This window comes from Centropristis striata, chromosome 6, assembly GCF_030273125.1.
Source record: "Centropristis striata isolate RG_2023a ecotype Rhode Island chromosome 6, C.striata_1.0, whole genome shotgun sequence".
NCBI lineage: Eukaryota > Metazoa > Chordata > Actinopteri > Perciformes > Serranidae > Centropristis > Centropristis striata.
This window is the reverse complement of record NC_081522.1, coordinates 7,741,769-7,759,121: the sequence shown is the minus strand read 5'-3', so window position 1 is coordinate 7,759,121 and position 17,353 is coordinate 7,741,769. Positions and strand designations below refer to the sequence as shown.

General features: G+C 38.3%; 1 protein-coding gene across 1 annotated transcript; it reads left to right on the top strand.

The window, feature by feature from the left end:
• The first annotated feature begins 709 nt into the window (after positions 1-709).
• LOC131973775 (periphilin-1-like) lies at positions 710-17,323 on the top strand. The gene is made up of 10 exons (XM_059335852.1): positions 710-824; positions 1,354-1,416; positions 2,324-2,397; positions 2,846-3,076; positions 3,647-3,708; positions 6,587-6,649; positions 7,061-7,239; positions 9,887-9,963; positions 11,209-11,343; positions 16,490-17,323. Coding segments are annotated over exons 2-10 (1,041 nt in total). The 5' UTR covers positions 710-824; positions 1,354-1,415; the 3' UTR covers positions 16,709-17,323.
• Positions 17,324-17,353: the final 30 nt, after the last annotated feature.

Below are 17,353 nucleotides of genomic sequence, written 5' to 3'. Positions count from 1 at the left end.
GGTTCATTACATACTGTCTATGCACTTTATGTGTTTTTTATGCACACTGTTCATTGCACCTTATTTGTTTCATAGCACCAACATTTTTATACTGTATATTCATATTTATTCTGCACTGGAATTCTATTCTACTCCTTCTTTAGACACTTTATATTTTATTGTATTTTTATTGTATTTTTATATTTTATTGCTTGAAGTATGCCTAGGTTGTTCTTTTTACTTAATTGTGTTGTCATTGTCTCTGTGTGTAATGCTGCTGCTACACTGTAATTTCCCAGCTTGGGATAAATAAAGTATATCTATCTATCTATCTATCTATCTATCTATCTATCTATCTATCTATCTATCTATCTATATATATATATATATATATATATTACATACACAACATTTGATGATGGCTTTAGAAGCTATTGATTTTGCAGCAGTATATAAATTGATAAGAATTAGCTCCAAAGAGAAATCTACAACATTAAAAGACTACTACACAACCTGATACCAACATTACATACAGATATACCACATAATATGGAAATATTTTTGTTGATTGAATATATTTTAATACTTTAATTCCAATACATTTTCGTTTAATTGAATATTTTTACATTGTGGTATTGCTACTTTTACTCTAATAAAAGGTCTTCCACTGTCAACATGAGGCAGTTTGGACAATCCCACCTGTCGCCACCAGAGGGGGGCAGCGAATTGTTTTCCGGAAGTATCTTGTTCGTCGAAGAAGAGGAGCAACCTGGTGCTAAATTACTTGTTTTGGGTTTCCTTGCACATGAACCCGAAGAGAAAATCTGGACAGATGTTGGATTCAAGTAAGTGTACTTTAGCGATACGAGAAATATATAAAACGCACGTATTTAAAGTATTAAAATCGTCATTTGGTGAGTGAGTTTCTTACGACTTCTCTCCTGTGCGGTGATGCTGTAAGCTAGGTTTGCTAACAGCAGGTGCTAATACTGTGGAGCTTTCCTACCCAGTAATAACAACATCATACCTTTTCTGCAAACCGCTCTCAGTCACTTATTAATGTTTGGCAGCAGTTGTTCTATTACGTGATATAGATACATGGATTGTTCATACTCCCCATTGGTCTTTAAATACTTGCATACTTTGGATAAATTCAGTTAAAAATAGCAGAGGTGGAGTTGCACTGTGCCCTGCTGAAGCTCTAGTTTAGGAAGGCTTGAACATACAGCTGTCTTATTTTGACAATTCATAAAGAGTTATGGATGGGGATGGTTAAGAACTGTTGAGCTGAGGTCATAGTTTGTGTGTTTGGGCTCCTGTTTCTCTGTGTTAGGGTGACTGGTAAAAAAGTCTAAAGCATTTTCCTTCTTCTAGGTTAATTATTCTCTACTGAGACATATTGAGCATATCGGACAAAACACCAGAATCATTCCAACAGTAAGTGAAAATTACAGAATTTTGCATGTTTTAGAATCATAACTAGTAATTAGTTCGTTTAGTTAGGTTCTTTAATGTCCCCAAAGAGATAATTGTTTCCACACAGACAGGTTGTTTCAGTACAGCATATGTTTAAAAAATGGTAGCACACAAGTACCAGATACACGTCTCTTCCCACATATATCACAGAAATACATATACAAACATAGACAGCAGCAATCGTGACATCCATTCATGACCCCTCACATGACAGACAACAACCCTCTCACCACAGAAGAACATCTAGACAAGAATAAACATGACATGGACAATATACAGTGATATCAGTGAAATCTACATATTCTTTTTCAATTAGTTGTCTTTCACACATACTTTATCCTGAGTCTAACTGGAAACTAGTTGTTTCTGCCAAACTCGTGTTTCATTTGCATTTGTGAATTAGAATAGCTTTGTTATGTTGTGTTTAATCAACACTTCAGCACTTGCACTTAAACTAATATATTATTAAAAACCATGTCATCAGCAACTTTTTCATTCTTTTTTTTGTATTTTCCCCTTGTGAGGTAGTACCATGTCAATGCTTCTCAGGTTCTTGTCAATGTAATGTAGAGTTTCTCTTTTGTGTTGTGTGATGTGATGTTTTTATGAAACAAATTCCCCCTAATAATGTTTAACCATAACCATATGTAGTGCTAAAATGTTGACTAGAGAACTTTCAATAACGTGATATGTATATATATATATATATATGCATACATGTACATATCACCTTGTATATAGAAGGTTTTGGCCAAATCATCCAGCCCTATATCTTTAGTGATAAAACAAAGTCCTGAATATGCATACTAAATATGATTAACTCATAATCTGACTAATCCACTAACATACTCCTTTTTTGTCTTTATAGTGGCATATCGACATAGTCGAAAATCAATTAGAGAGGCATATGAAGAGCAGTTCTCTGCAGTGGAAGCAAGAGAGGTATGTGAACACATTTTATATGCTTAATATTGATATTCATGGTAGCAATGAGTATTCGTTTACTTTTTATTCTTTTATAAGTCAAGTTGTATCTCTGTATGTGTCACAATGCTTTAGATGCTGGTTTCCTGCTGTTTGTTATTTCTGCCTGGCTTAATTTTGTTTAAATACACTAATTGATGTTATGTGATTCAAACAAACCAAACTATTCATTGAGCTTTTGCATTACAAAGCCCAGTATCTCAGGATATCTTTATTGTAGTAGGGCAGCATAAAATGAACAAGGTCTAACAGATGAATCACAAAACCTGAATTCATTTTGTACAAAGCCATTCCAATTCTTTCATAATAAAAGTAGGTAATGTTATTGTTTAAAACTGGGATACCTTTTGAACATTTCCCACAAATGTAGTCCTATTTTGTGAAATATAACATTGTATAATTTCAGGTGACAGTCCATCGAGTTGTCAACATTGTTGAAAAGAGGAGCCATGCATCTCGGCCACTAATGGAATTTGAAAGAGGTTTCAAAGATGACCAGTGGTATGAGAGTCCTCGAAATTACCTGGAAACAAGAGAATATCATGACGACAGCAATTATCCATCCAGTGATCGTCGACATTATGATGAAGACTCCAGCTTTGGCCTTTTTCGCAGAAATAAGTCGCCCTCACGAAATGTAAGATAATCTTGTTATGCATAGTTTATAAACTAGCATCGGTTTTGTGTTACAGGCTTGGAAACAACAGCCCCCCCCCATTTATAGCTCTGGTTAAATAGAAACATTAAGAAATGGCATACCAATGTCTCTCTCCATCCTAAGTATGTCTGAAGTTAACAGAATTGCAAATTGTAATAGTTTCATTTCGATCTTTTGGACCTTTTTGTTTTCAACATCAACATCAATTTGCAGAATTTTCCACGTTACCTGTGGAGTTTTCTTGTAAAAAAAAACCCAAAAATAAAGAAGTTGTTTTGCTTTTCAGTATTATTTGTCTAAACTCTGTTTTTATGCTTTAGATCTTACAAATGTGCCGATTGCATTCCCTTCGTCATAAAACAATTTTAAAGCCCATTTAAAGAAATATATTTTTCAAACTTTACATCCATGTTTATGAGCAAACTTCTTTTACTAAATTGCAATTGCAACAAACACGGATCCACTCATAGAAAACACCTCCATGTGTTATTTGAGGTCAAATACTCTTTTAACTTTTAAGATTGTTAAAAATTGTGATTTTGTTTTCAGGAGGGCCAGTACTCCCAACAGTCATATGGCAGAGATGATTTGAGGCACCAGTTAGGCTCACGGTAATAAATATTGACTCCTCTACTCATTTATTACTTTTTGTTTGTCACATCTTGATTCTATCAGATTGTTTTGTGTAACTGAATTTTCTGTGTAATGCATCAAACTGCCCACAAGGTGGCGGCAGAGTTCAGTCTGTGAAAGATGAATATTATTAGCTTGTTTCAATTGAATGACCAACATGGTGTTTGACTTTCTTTTTTTTAATGTATTTCCTTTATTATTTCTTTAGTCCTACATTCCAGCCAAGAATATTACATCTATTATTATAAATTATTGCTTTGGCAAATGCCTTAAAATGAAAGTATAGCTTTGGAAAATATATTAAGGGAGCGTATTTTAATAATCTCTGACCTCACTGCTCTGGAAATAAGCTGAAGAGCTTAACCCCACAAAGAGCTGCTAACTCCAGCAGTTAGAGCTCCTGCATCAACACACACTCTTCACGCCCAGGCCACTTCAACATACCAACAGTTAACGGGCCCAGACTCCCCTTTCCAGGAGTCATACCAGGCTAGAGACGGGGACAAAGGGCACCAGTGTCTACTCACTCAGTCAAACAACCCCACATCCACACCCCTTACCCCACCCTGAGAGGAAAAACAGCTGGACCACTCCCTCTTCAGTCAGACACCCACACACTTCTCAGATATTGTGAGCAGCTTGTCTCTTTCGGTCATTCCTGCATTACATTTAAATTTGTACGAGATATTTTTAAATCACTCCAAAATCTATCTGCTATGAAACGCTGACATAGCAAGTTATGCGTATGCAGACCAGTTATTTTAAGTGTGTGATAAACTTTGGAATGTGTTTTCACACAGGACAAGATTGTGGATTTTAACCCCCATCACTTACAGTGGAAGCACAGGATGAAGGGATATTGTAAGGCCAGTGTGAACACCTGGCTATTGTTTTATGGCAGGCTTGAAAATGTCTGAACTTGTTCTTTAATGCGTCTGTGTAATAATGCTCCATCAGAAGAGTAAAACAGCAGCATATTGGTTTTGAGAAAGTTTTTGCAACAATTTCTCCTATCAAGAGGCAGCATGGTTGCCTCTGATCTCATCCTGCCTCTCAGACAACAAGTCTGTCCGTAGGATAGTTCTTACACAAATTGCTACAGTCACCATGTTTGCGAGGAGCAAATATACAATGACAGGACAGAAACTCCAGGTGCTCCAGGCTCTGAAAGCCCAGGCCAGGGTCACTGCCACATGTAGGAAAGGTGCAGCTTTGTGGCTACATCCGTGGACTCTATCTATGCTGTAACACTTTAGATCTAGCTGTAGGGGTGTGGGATAAAGATGAACAGTGCATCAACATAATATAGTTCTGCAATGGGGCATTGATGACACACATGCTTCTTGTGCTCCCTTGTGGAGGTTTTACCCACAAATTATAAAATGAGTGAACTATGCCTGATGCACATGTTAATGAACAGCTAAAAGCTAAATGCAGCTTTGTCTTGTTTTTGTAAGCTGCCTCTTTAAAATGTATCCAGGTATTTGAAGTATTTTTGTTTTCAAACAAGCCAGGTGCACTTTTATTTTAAGTTGTTATCAAAGAAAGCAAAGAGGATAAAGAGGAAATATTATCAGTTGTTATTTTTAGTCTCTTTTGTCTCTTGGGACCCACAGTTATTTTTAGGTTTCATGACTCATCAAATTATTGTTTTGTACTGGTAATTTATTATTGACTATCAGTATCAACTGTATGAAGTATGCTGTATACTATATACAGTATATCTCAGCCTCTGTAACAAGGCATCACTATTGATTGCATGTCAGGCTGATTAATACTTGATTTACCCTTTTTGCTTTTTCGAAAATAAAGCACACAGCTTTTTCTCTCCGTCCAAACCTTTTGATGTTAGTTTTGAACTGCATGGACGGCAATTCAGTGTTTGGCAAATGGCAGGCTGACTCTTGGCTACTTCAAACAGACCATGAGTCGTAAAAGTTTGAGGTCTTGTTAGACCTGCTCTTTGTTTGAGTGGCTTGAGTTCAGGCAGAGGTCATAACAACCAGGTGCCTTTGGGTCATTTCTACCTCTGGATCTAAAGGTTGTGTTTTGGACAAACTGAGCCTGGGAAATCATAATGAAAAATAAAAAACAAGGCACAATGAGCAGTGATGTTTCAGTACTTGTACTAAGACTATCACCCATTATTACAAAACATTAAAGTCGGAACAATACAGTTTTTTTTTGGGCAGATGCCAATATCAATATTAGGGAGTAAAAACTAACTTAAAACTCTTGTCCTCTGTGTTGAATGACATTATAGGGTTGACATTGCAATACATTACCCAAATTACATTTTTTTAATTACTCAAGCATCTCTTTCTGCATCATATTCTGTAAAATTAAAAAAATATTTTATATATATATCCATTGATATGGATATATTAGTTCAGCCGAGAATACATGGATAGATAATACATGGTTAAGCACAAGTTTGGTGATGGTATTTTGTGACTTCAGCTCCATTTGTAGGCTTAATCTTGGCTCTGCCTTCAAATGAAGACAGATAGGAGAGAAGGAAGACCAAAATTGGTCCAACAGTCTGCCAACTGCTTATGCCAAAGTGGAAGAATGCCTTAATTCCTCAAATTGATCAGTACCCCACTGAGACTTAAGTCTTTGTGGTTTGTCTTCTATTTTTTGTGTTTCCATTACCCTTCTGTAGGCGTTCTTCTCAAACAATTAAAACAACATTTAACAATGAAAATATTTTATTTTAAAATCAAAATTAACATGCTCTTGATATATTTATTTTATGTCCCCTTGGCCTTTCTTTTCCTGCAGTCATTGTCAGGTTGCAAACATGGATTACCAGTAATTGATTTGTCTGTAATTTTATTTATTTGTGTTTTTTAGGAGCAGTGGAAGAGGTGATCCATATTTCCGCAGTAGAGGTCGAGGGTCAGGCCCTCCTCCAAGGTCAGTACAAGACAGAAACGCCAAGTCACTGCAGTCATATCCAAATGTTTTTCTACCATTTAACAAACTGCCAACTAAGTTAGCTGGGCTTGAAATCAGGTGTGGTTTGAAGTGAAAAAAAATGAACGGCTGTTTCTTATGCATTTCTTATATGTAATAAAAAGCCCCATAGGCAACCATTTGTACGTGCCCTGATGAATGCCCTATTGGCTGAAACACTTTTTACTTCTACTGTGACTAAATATACATAAATTATCAACACTTTGAGAGACTCAAGAGGGTAACAAAGTTCAGATTTCTTCCACAAGTCTATAAAAAACATTTTAAGAAAGTAATATAAATTCCCATGATAGATAGTATTGATCTAAAGCACTCAGGATTCCTGAACTTGATTGATTCTTATTTTTTCAGAGAAGAACGCAAAGAACACTACAGAGGCTCTCCGTCTTTGGTTATCAGACGAGACCGCTCTCCTGTAAGGAGGGAAGCCCAGCCGTCCGTACCGGTCCGCTCTGGATCAAACAGCAGCAGCAGGAGCTTCTCCCCCGACAGGGAGAAAAGTTACAGCTACCAGCAGGCCCAACAAAAGCGTAAGTATTAAGTGCTATGCGTATCCTGGACAGCTTGAGTTTAAAGATATGGAAAAGCCTCCGTTACAGCCTCACTTTCAGCTGAAAGGGATGTTAGGAAGTGCTGCCAGAAAAGCAGGAAGAGTAGCAATATTGTATTAATCATGTATGGCACTGACCTATTTAATAGATTTTTTTTGTTGCTGAGCCTAAACAAGTTTTTTTTTAGTTTTTTTTTTACAAAATCTACTCATGAATATTATTCATGCAACTGTGGTATGACTGCAATAATTCAGAGGCTGATAAAACATTTCTGGGAGTAACCAAACTGTCCGGCCTGCAAGTAGATTACATGACGTCCGATTACACTATTTACACCACTCTTTAATACCTGACAGACATGCAAACCTGAAGGAGCATAAATAATGGGATACAGTGTACCCATACCTAGTACAGTGTTTGTCCCTGCAGCTGTCCCTCCAAATTAAGTAATTTTCCCATTTCACGCAGGTAGGCCTGTAATTCTAATGTCTAAAGGTATTAAGCTATTCCAGGTGAAGCATCTGTTTTAAGAGGTCTGTGTAATGTGAAGGGTCACGGTGTGCTGAAACACGTTAAGATGTTAATTACACGAACACCACACACACTTTCCGAGGCTGGGAAAAGGATACCCTTGGTTTATTGGGGCGGTTTGGCTTCGGATTCAGAACCTGACCTTTCCTCAGTGAAAGCAGTTCATGCCCCGGTGTAACGACGTCTTCAAAATCACTTTGGGTCTGTCATTTAACATGCTTTCTTTTGTGACTTCTACAGACCTTAGAAGTTTAATTAACAATGCTGAGCTAATGAAATTTATGGATTCACGCTATACAAAACGCTGTAAAAAAAAGTGATCCGACATCAGCAACGTTACAAGTCTGAGACAAAGCAGCATGGACAGTAATTTCTCTGGGGCTTTGATTTTTAAGACACATAAAAATATTAATGTGGTGAAAGCTTAGCTCCATGTCACACCACCCTTTGAAGAGGCAGTTAAACTGTGAGAAAACAGTTGTACCTCCCAACTCAACTCCCATCTGGGATACTAATTAGGCCAGCACAGCAAAGTACACAAAATAGGGGTTTTGGTGACGGTATGTATACTAGGCTTTGTCATGCTCACAGAAACTGTGTGAAATCCATTTACGAAACTTGCTCTTAAATGTGGATTATCACCTTAAATTTTAAATAAATCTAATCTAGCACCTGGAACCAAGGCCAGGCAGGGTGTTTACATGTAACCAGTTTACTCATTTAAATCATGTTACATAGGTTATCAGACAACCCGTTTACATGCATCATAGTAACTTGGTGCCTGTAGATCTCTGTATACATGCAGCACATAAAAAGTGCATCCTCTACCCCGATCTTATTTTGGAACTATTCAGAAACCGGAGCTGTCGCTTATTACATGAAAGTTTCTGAATTTAACAAGTTAAGTTTAGCGTTCAGGGTGTAAGGTGCCGGACATGCATGGATACTCATGAGCCCCCAGATAAGCTACTGTATGCTGTGTTGCATTCAGAAAGAGAGTCTCATCTATGGTGCTGCATGTCGCAGAAGGAAAAGCGGTCAGTATGCCCCAAATGAAGTCTTTGTCAGATCGTCAAAACAGCATCTATAAACACCTCACCCCACATCTTTCCAACATCATAATTAGAGTGGCTGCATCCAGCAGTTTTTGTAAATTATAATCTCCAGAACTGACAATCTGAGAAGCACCCCTTAATTATACAGCAATTGTCCAGGTGTCCAGAATTGAGAACTAATCTGCATTCTCCTGAAAGTCTCCTGAGAGTCTGTCTAAATGTGTGAACTCTATCCCCATTAGAACACTTGTATTTTGCACATTGCATCAAGCCCTTCATGTGCAATAGCAGAACTTTCACACCTTCGAAACATATAAGCATTGAGAAATGATCATACAAAAGGTCCTAACACTTGTAAGTCTCTATGGCCTTTTTGGAGTCTCTGGGACTGTGCAGTCCTGCAGAGGACTCAAATTAAGATGGAGGTTTTACCTTGGCTCACTCTAATCATTGTGGGGGATTTATTCCGTAAAAACAAACAGCTCGGTCATATTTGTTTTTTTCTAGACACATTGGAGCCAGTGGAGGACAATATTTCAATTTAGGCACTGCTGAACTCCTCCACCACGATTGTGTGGGAGGATTCAGCAAGGGAGTATTTAAAAAAAACAGTGATTTATACTTTTCAGCTGCTTCTTAATGCCTCACAATTGTTCACAATGACAAGTGAGCGATTGTTTGATGCCTCACAGTAGAAAGTCATTGTTCCCTTGGGTGTTTTTTAAAAAACATATTATTTTGCAGTTATTAGTCAGTTCAGTGGAGAGAGCTAAGTAATGTGTGGTCCCCATGCAGATTTCAACCGTGGATGCTGCAGTTAACTTGGCGTGCGTCCCAGACCGCTGACCCACCAGGATGCTCCCCGAGGGTTTATTTTATTACAGAACAAAATTAGATAAAAGAATGCTGCGGTCGCCCTCATGTATTCTTTAGATCAACCTCTTTATATAGTTGTCTCCCCTCAGTCTGAGCTGAGGAAGATCAGCTGCCTGTTTTCTCTGTTTTTTCCGTTTCCATCTGTCATGATGCTTTCTCTACAGATAAGGCCAGCGGGTTGACGAGCCATGCTCCCAGCACCACTGTGGAGGACACTGCTCACAGCTCTGGATCTTCAAAGGTAAAGCCGGCATTTCAGGGCAATCTCAAGCAACACTGGTGTTAAACGAAACATGTTGCAGTAAAATGGTAAAATAAGTCTTAAATAAAATACAGCAGCATCAACAGTAGTTTTTACCACTGCACTTATAATTATTCATTCAAGTGTCAATACACATTGATTACATTGATGGAAACATTTTACAAGGCTGCTCATTAAGTTGAAATAATTTTGCTTCAAGACACGGTCCTCTGTCAGCTGTGATTTCATTTTCTTTGTGATATGTTCAGAATAGATGAATTAATAAAGTTTTGAGAACTTATACACATTATCTGTCAAGAATAAATCACATTGTCACAATCATTTCATGGAAAGAGGTTAAAAAATATTTCATTCCAACTTATGAATGACCGTGTAGATGTGATGATAAAGGCTTCAAAGAGTGGTATTTTTTTGTTTTAGGTACCTTGAAAGTGTTTAAAAAGGGCTTAATTTTTACTCTTACAAAGCTTTACAACATCATTGTATATAATGCAATTACATAAAATTACCATCCTTACATTTCCTAATCATAAGCACAGCTTTGGCAGAATAAATTTACTCTCCAGCAAGCAAGTGGAGTTTGTTGCGTATTTTTATATGCTCCTTCCCTTGTGGAAAATATTCTATGAAATATGAAGTCTTCACACTGTCACAGGTTTATAAATGTACTATATACATTTTTATTGTTATGAAAATTATACGAAATACAGTGAATTTGTCAAAATGATGAGTTATTAAAAGGCGTCTTTGAATTCATCAACTGCATTCCAGTGACAATGGAACTTGGATATAACAGTCTAAATCAGTATAGTATATAGTTACAGTATATAAATATACAGTACATGTGTAGTTCATGAGCCAAAATCAGGGGAAAAAACACCGGAATGTGACTGTAAGGACTAAAATATCCTAAAAAGGATATGTTCTTTGATTCATGGACATTTAGGTTGAGTAACCTAAGTATAAGTGACTGATCTATTTGTGTCAGCAGGCCTTTTCTTTAATCTTTTACTGTAAGGATCCTTTAATCAGAGAGATGCACTGTATATGGTACATCTTCTCTGTTTACTGTTGACATGCAGCATGCATAATGACACATGTACCAAAACAAGAAGTCAACACCCGTAAGAGAGCAGAGTTGTCTCTATTTGAAACACTTTGAAATCAGAACCAGCTTCTAAACCTGGTGACCTCAGTTCTGACCCTTAACCTTTGGTCTGCCAGGAAAAAACTCCTGCATCTGTAGCGGAGACGGAGGAGGTGGCGGCTGCCAGCATGGAGCCAAAGCTGACACCGGGAGAGGACTTCAAGGCTCGCAGGTTGGAGGCCATTAAGGCTAAGGCTCTGGAAATTGAGAAGGTAGTAAGATTTTCTCCATGAAACGACCTAACTTCTGTTAATTCTCTTGATTCACCTTAACATAACTTGTCTGTGTTTGTGTTTTATCTGAAGCTTTCTCTCTGCAAAATCCTTCGTCTTAGCCAGGCATCAGCCATTAGATGGTTCATTTTATTTTCTTAAAACAAGTGTAAAGATCTTAAGGGACGTCACATACCCAGACAACCCTTTTACACTGTTTTTACGATTTGGCTGAGAGTCAACGGGTTGATGTAAAAGGTGTGCCTTGGCTTGCTATACGTAATACTTAGGTAATTGAGAAACATTTTTTGATGGAGAGAAAGAGGATAAGTCAGCAGAAAAGTCCTTAGCACCTCAGGTTGCGATGCTTCTTGTGGCCTGCTATTTGGAGTTGCACTTTTTTCCCTCCCCTTCATCGCTCTGTACTACAGTACCACTTATCTGTTCCCGTTAAAGCAGGGCAGGAATTGCCCTGCAGGATCCAGGCGGCCCACCCACAGTGTGGTACGTCTCTTGGCATTAGCACACACATGCTTACCCTGCCATTTCCAACTGCTTCTACAGACGTGGTGAGAGGCAGAAATCTCTACCGTGTCTTTACAGTAACTTCTGCCCCAGGCTCAGTTAAATACACACTGATCCATTGCTGCTGTGGATTGCCAAACTGAGCAGATCAGATAGCGGGCAGAGTTGGTTCTCTGAACTCCTGGTTAGAAAATAACTGCAATACTAAAATGCAATAGTAAAAAAAGCATGTGACAAACACCACAATAAACTTGTCCATCCATTTTCTGTCTGTCCTCAATGGGCTTTTTGTCTGATCAGTTAGGGTTAATATTGTGTATACGGCCCTGTCAGTTTTGGGCCGAACATTTCGGAAATGGATTTGTCACACCGGCGTAGCTCATTGTATTTTGAGCCAGGACCTTGTTGAAATACATTCTTTCTGTGGGCGTTTCAAGGTTCTAAATGAAATTAGAAACCTCAAACAAACTCATCGACACAGTAAACACCCCTGTTTGTCATAAGATGTTTGAAAATGTTAAATCATTTTATTGCAGGCATAACGACCAGCATGCAGCTGTTTTGTGAACCTTGTGATGCAACATATGACCAATGTCATTCTTGTGACTGACCACAGAGCAAATTTGAGCATGTAAAGTAATAACATAGAAAATATCCAGTCAAGTCATAGCTAAGTGCCTGGGAGTGATTTTCAGAGAACTCCATTCATCATCTCAATCAGCGCAAATGAAACATATCCATTTCAACTATTAGCCCTTCCATCGAGAGGTCCGGTTTGCAGCTTGAGTGATTAAAATGGCTCTTTTAATATCCCCTAATGTGTACCAGCCCTCAAGTCATTACCCCACTTCCCTTATTATGCAGGACCCCTGCCTGCATCAGAGCCTCATTTGAACAGAGCCTCACTAAACACACTCAATCCCCCCAACTTCCCAACCCCCACCCGGTACCCCACCACACTCCTGTCAGTATGGTCACAATTTGGACCTCCGCAAACATCCGATTTGGGCAGAAGCCCACTTTTTAAGGCTCCTCCTTAAGGCCCCTAGTGTTGCTGTTTCTCTGGGGGCTCCGGACCGTCCTGTGTGGCCCCTTAGTATCAGAATTAAAGATCAGCTCATGGTTCCCACTCCAGGAGGGGGAATTTATGCAGAACCTCCCTGCAACCTTTTCTCACAACACACAGAGCACGCTCAGGTCAAAAGCACCCTTCCTGTTTGTTCAAGTAACATGGGAGTAGTTTTTACAAAAATAGCAGGCTGGTTGAAGTCCCTCCACTTTTGTTCAGTGCTGTAATGAATATAGAGTGATGCGCTTCAAGTCAAACACATTTATATGCGTAGTCATGCGCATGCAAGCTCACAGTCTTCTAAGCTCCAGAACCAATAAGGGAAATCTCTTAATTTGAGTCCATAAGTCATTATAAGGCCACTTTTTCCAACCCTTTCCTCAAGGCTTTCAATTGTGTAAAACTGTGTATACAGAATATAATGAAGTGAAAATGTAATCACTGTCAACAAAGGCTGTAGCTTAGGAAGGTTTTGTTTTGAAAGATGGCAAACATAATCAACCCTAAGTGATTAGAGGGGCACTGGTTTGTGGGACACACACCACATGTTAGTGTCTCATTTAGCCCCATGTTTCCTCTCACATCTCCAAACCTGGAACCAATCTGTGCCTCGCCTAAATAATGCTCACTTAGTGAAAATGTTTAACAAAGGCGAAATCTGCACTTAAAAGGTAGCGGTGTGGAAATCCACCTGTGATATGTGAAGTTGAGATTACATGAAGAGGTTAAAAATAACCAGGGAAGGGGCTCAGACAGCATGTAGAAAGAGGGAAACTCGTGTTGTTGAATGAAGCTGACCCTGAGCCTCGCTGGCCACACGTGTCGTGAGTCTCTCGCTTCCTTGTGGTTGGGGCTGAAGACTATCATTATGTGGGGCAGCGAATTCGCTTGACATGATCTGCAGACATTAAATCACCAGCACGAGTCCAAACATCTCCCACAGTCTGGGATATTTCTGTCCGAGTTTACTCGACTTGCCTTCTTCTGTGTGTGTACAGTGCATGTTGTGATACAGCGATAATAACCCGAATTACTACAACTCCAAGTCCAAAAAAGGTCAGATGTTGTGTAAAATGTAAATAAAGCAGTATCCGATAATTTGCAAATTCTTTGTTACATATATTAAATTGAAGACTGCAAAAAAGATATTATATTTTATATTCCAGCTTTTGTTTTGGTACACAAAGAACTCTGAATATATTGTGTTATTATTATATTTTTACCCAAATTTTAGGGAATTTTGTAATGTGGGTTAGGGATGCAGGAATAAAGCGATAGGTGTGCATCAACTACCTGAACATGCTGCCGCAAGTTAGCAGGGGAATTATCAGGGGGAAGAGAGAAATTAAATTTAAAAAAAAGGAGAAAAAAAGCCATAAAGGAGGTGATCTATTGGCTGGAGGCGTAGCAGCTTTTTTCCTTTTTTTTTTAACATAATTGTAATTAGCAGGTACAGCAGAAAATACAGACCCTTCATTTTCTCCCACCAAGTTTTATGTGTCTAAATTTTATAATTTCCCATAACCTTATTTGGCCTACTTTGGACACACACAGTGGATGGTGCACCTGGGATGTGAGAGCACAGTGAGCGGTTCCCATGTGGTACTTTGTTTCCATCCTTATTGTTCCAAGCTGAATGTCGTATTGTTTTTGTTTCTTTGACCTTCTCTGCACATTTAAAGCTCCACCCAGCTCAGCTCCCCCCCAGGTTTTGATGGAAAAGTTCATCTTGATACGGACTATGGCAAATTTCTTTAAATACTGTACACCCACAGTCACACATTGGATTTTCTTTTCTTTCCTTCTCAGCAGTGACAGTCATATAATTAAGTAAATCACAGATTACAGACACTTTTCTTACTCAAAACCTTCATGAAATTCTCATCAAATCCGGAGTCATGTCACAGTGATGTATTGAATTTACAAACGCTCTTGTGATCACTATACAAATTGATGGATACACGATTGGAGTTAGCCTAGATACACATTATGTAATGTGTATCTAGGCAAGGAAACAGCAGTTGTGGCTTTAAATTTCCCCATAACTGACAGAACCCTGGAATATCGCCGTTTGCCCGGTTAACCTCACATTCTGCTCAAGACTGGACTCTGATTTAAGTTGACAGGCAGCATTTTTCTTTTCAAAGTTAACAAAGCTGATGGCTTGTGTTTTATTGCATTTACCAGACAGTTAATGTTGATGAGATATTGTCATCTAATTTGGTTCTACAACTAAACTAAGGCCCACATTCCCAAAATGGTTTTGTGGCCTGAACATGACACAGATATAAAGTTCCTCTAAGGAAGCCGTAACCATTTAAAATCACTGCTGTGAAGAAGTAGGTCATATCTCCTGACACTTCAGAAGAATTGATGCAAAGATTGACTGTTTTCCATCTGATAAAGTAATTACCTGGTAAAAATAGATATTATATACGTTTCCGCAGGTACATATGTCCTCTATGACCACATACATTAGCCTTAGCTTTTGTAAGCAGATTGTATAATCTTTACAAGCAATTGGATTTGATTTTGTACATGCAGTGGCTAAGAGAGTGGTTGTTTTTAGCCACATAGAAGCCTTCCGTCTGCCCCAGTGACTTTAATTAAAGGAGAGAGGTGATCTGGGCTGCATTAACTCAACCCTGGAGGACCCTGATGTCCCGGACTGCTCCTTGACAGGCTGGTGAAGCCTTAAACATCTAGGGTGGCTTCAGTGCAGGATCCCACATTTAGCCTTTTCTCTCCAGGTGATAAAGATGTTGTGAGCTTGCACCTGGGACTCTAATAAAAGGGCTTAACAGCCGTTTTGGGTCAGCAGTAAAATCTGAGAGGGATGTGAGAGCTTGTTACAATGTGGTGTGAAAGAATGCTACAGCACCAGTAACATACTCTGACACCTTATGTCTCCTTTGTTATGGGTGGACATGTACTTGAATAGGTTCACATTCACACATTCACACACCTGTTTCATGGAATACACCAATTTAGCAGAACTGGGTTCATTAAGTCCACAGTTAGACGGTCTTTATTATTTAAAGACTTGTCAGATGGAGGTGCTTACTTATTTTTGAGGTCATTTATAGACTATTATTCTATTTATATGTATTCTATGTGCATAAAATACATGCACAGTCAGTCATATAATGAGGTTCTCAGTGTTGCATGTTAGCCAAAGATTTGTGTTTGAGGAGACTCCAGATTTGGTGTTCAGCCAGCACAGTTTTTATGGTGTTCAAACCAAACGCAAAGCAAATTTCTTCATATGGCACAATTAACTTTGGCTTTTTCAACTCAAGCAAGACATTTGTGTTATGCCGTATCACCAAAGCCTGTCAGCGTTGAGATTGCCCTGAGCAATCCAAACTACATTCTGAAAACAAGGATTTTGGAGTTTTGATCCATTATTGGTATTAAAACACAGAAGAATCTGCTTATTTTGAGTCAAAACGTATGTAGTAGCCACATGTTGGACTTCTGTTCCTCTACACTATATACTTCATTGTAAAATTTTGACAATTGACATCCCTGACATGATTGTCTTATGTACAGCATTACAGGCAGGACTGTGAGACATTTCGCACAGTGGTGAAGATGTTGGTGGCCAAGGAACCCAGTTTGGATAATCTGTTGCAGGCTCCACTGGATGAGAACCTGCAGGAGATCAAGCAGCGCTGCTTAGATTCCCTAAAGCATTTTGTGAAGGAGCTGGACGAGGTATTAAAGCAGCCGGACACCTCAGCATTGGCCACATGTGACAAAATCCTATAATGAGTTGTTGGTTTTTTTACCTTGTTTTATTTTAATCACACTCTACATGTAACAGCGATTTACTTTAACGTTCATATGTATTATTAAGGAAATTTTGCAGTGGCTCATTTCCACTTGCTAAAACATACATTTTCTTAAGACTCCTTGCTCTATTAAATGGCAGTTTGCATAGACATGTGATTACAGTGACACACCTATAGTATTATAAATGAAATATATAAGAAATAGCTGCTTTTTCATAACATGTTGTCAAACATAGTTACGTTCAGTCGTTCACAGATGACACTTTAAATGCATATCAATAAAATATTTGCTTGGTACTATTTTTGAATCCTACTCATATTAGCAGAAAGAACTATATGGTCAATTTAACTTTGCTGTCACAACCTTTGTGATTTAAAATGTATTGTGCTTCCAGTGTCTGTATTTCTTGCAGATGAGGGTGCAACTATTGCTAAAAAAGTATTCTGACCTCAGTATCAAAGGGTCCAACTCTGTATGATGTTTTTCAGTGCAACACTTTTTTTGTATGAAAAATGTTGGCTTTTTTGTCTACTTGTAAACAGTTGTATGCTCAATATTTTAGTTTAAATTTTTGTAAATAAAAGCTGAAGCATTAAATTAGGTTTCTGTTCTTTTTACGTA

Excerpts from the sequence above, each read along its gene's own strand:
- LOC131973775 (XM_059335852.1), top strand. Across the intron at positions 3,077-3,646 it reads ATAAGTCGCCCTCACGAAAT|GAGGGCCAGTACTCCCAACA; the intron begins GTAAGATAATCT and ends TTTTGTTTTCAG. Across the intron at positions 3,709-6,586 it reads AGGCACCAGTTAGGCTCACG|GAGCAGTGGAAGAGGTGATC; the intron begins GTAATAAATATT and ends TGTGTTTTTTAG.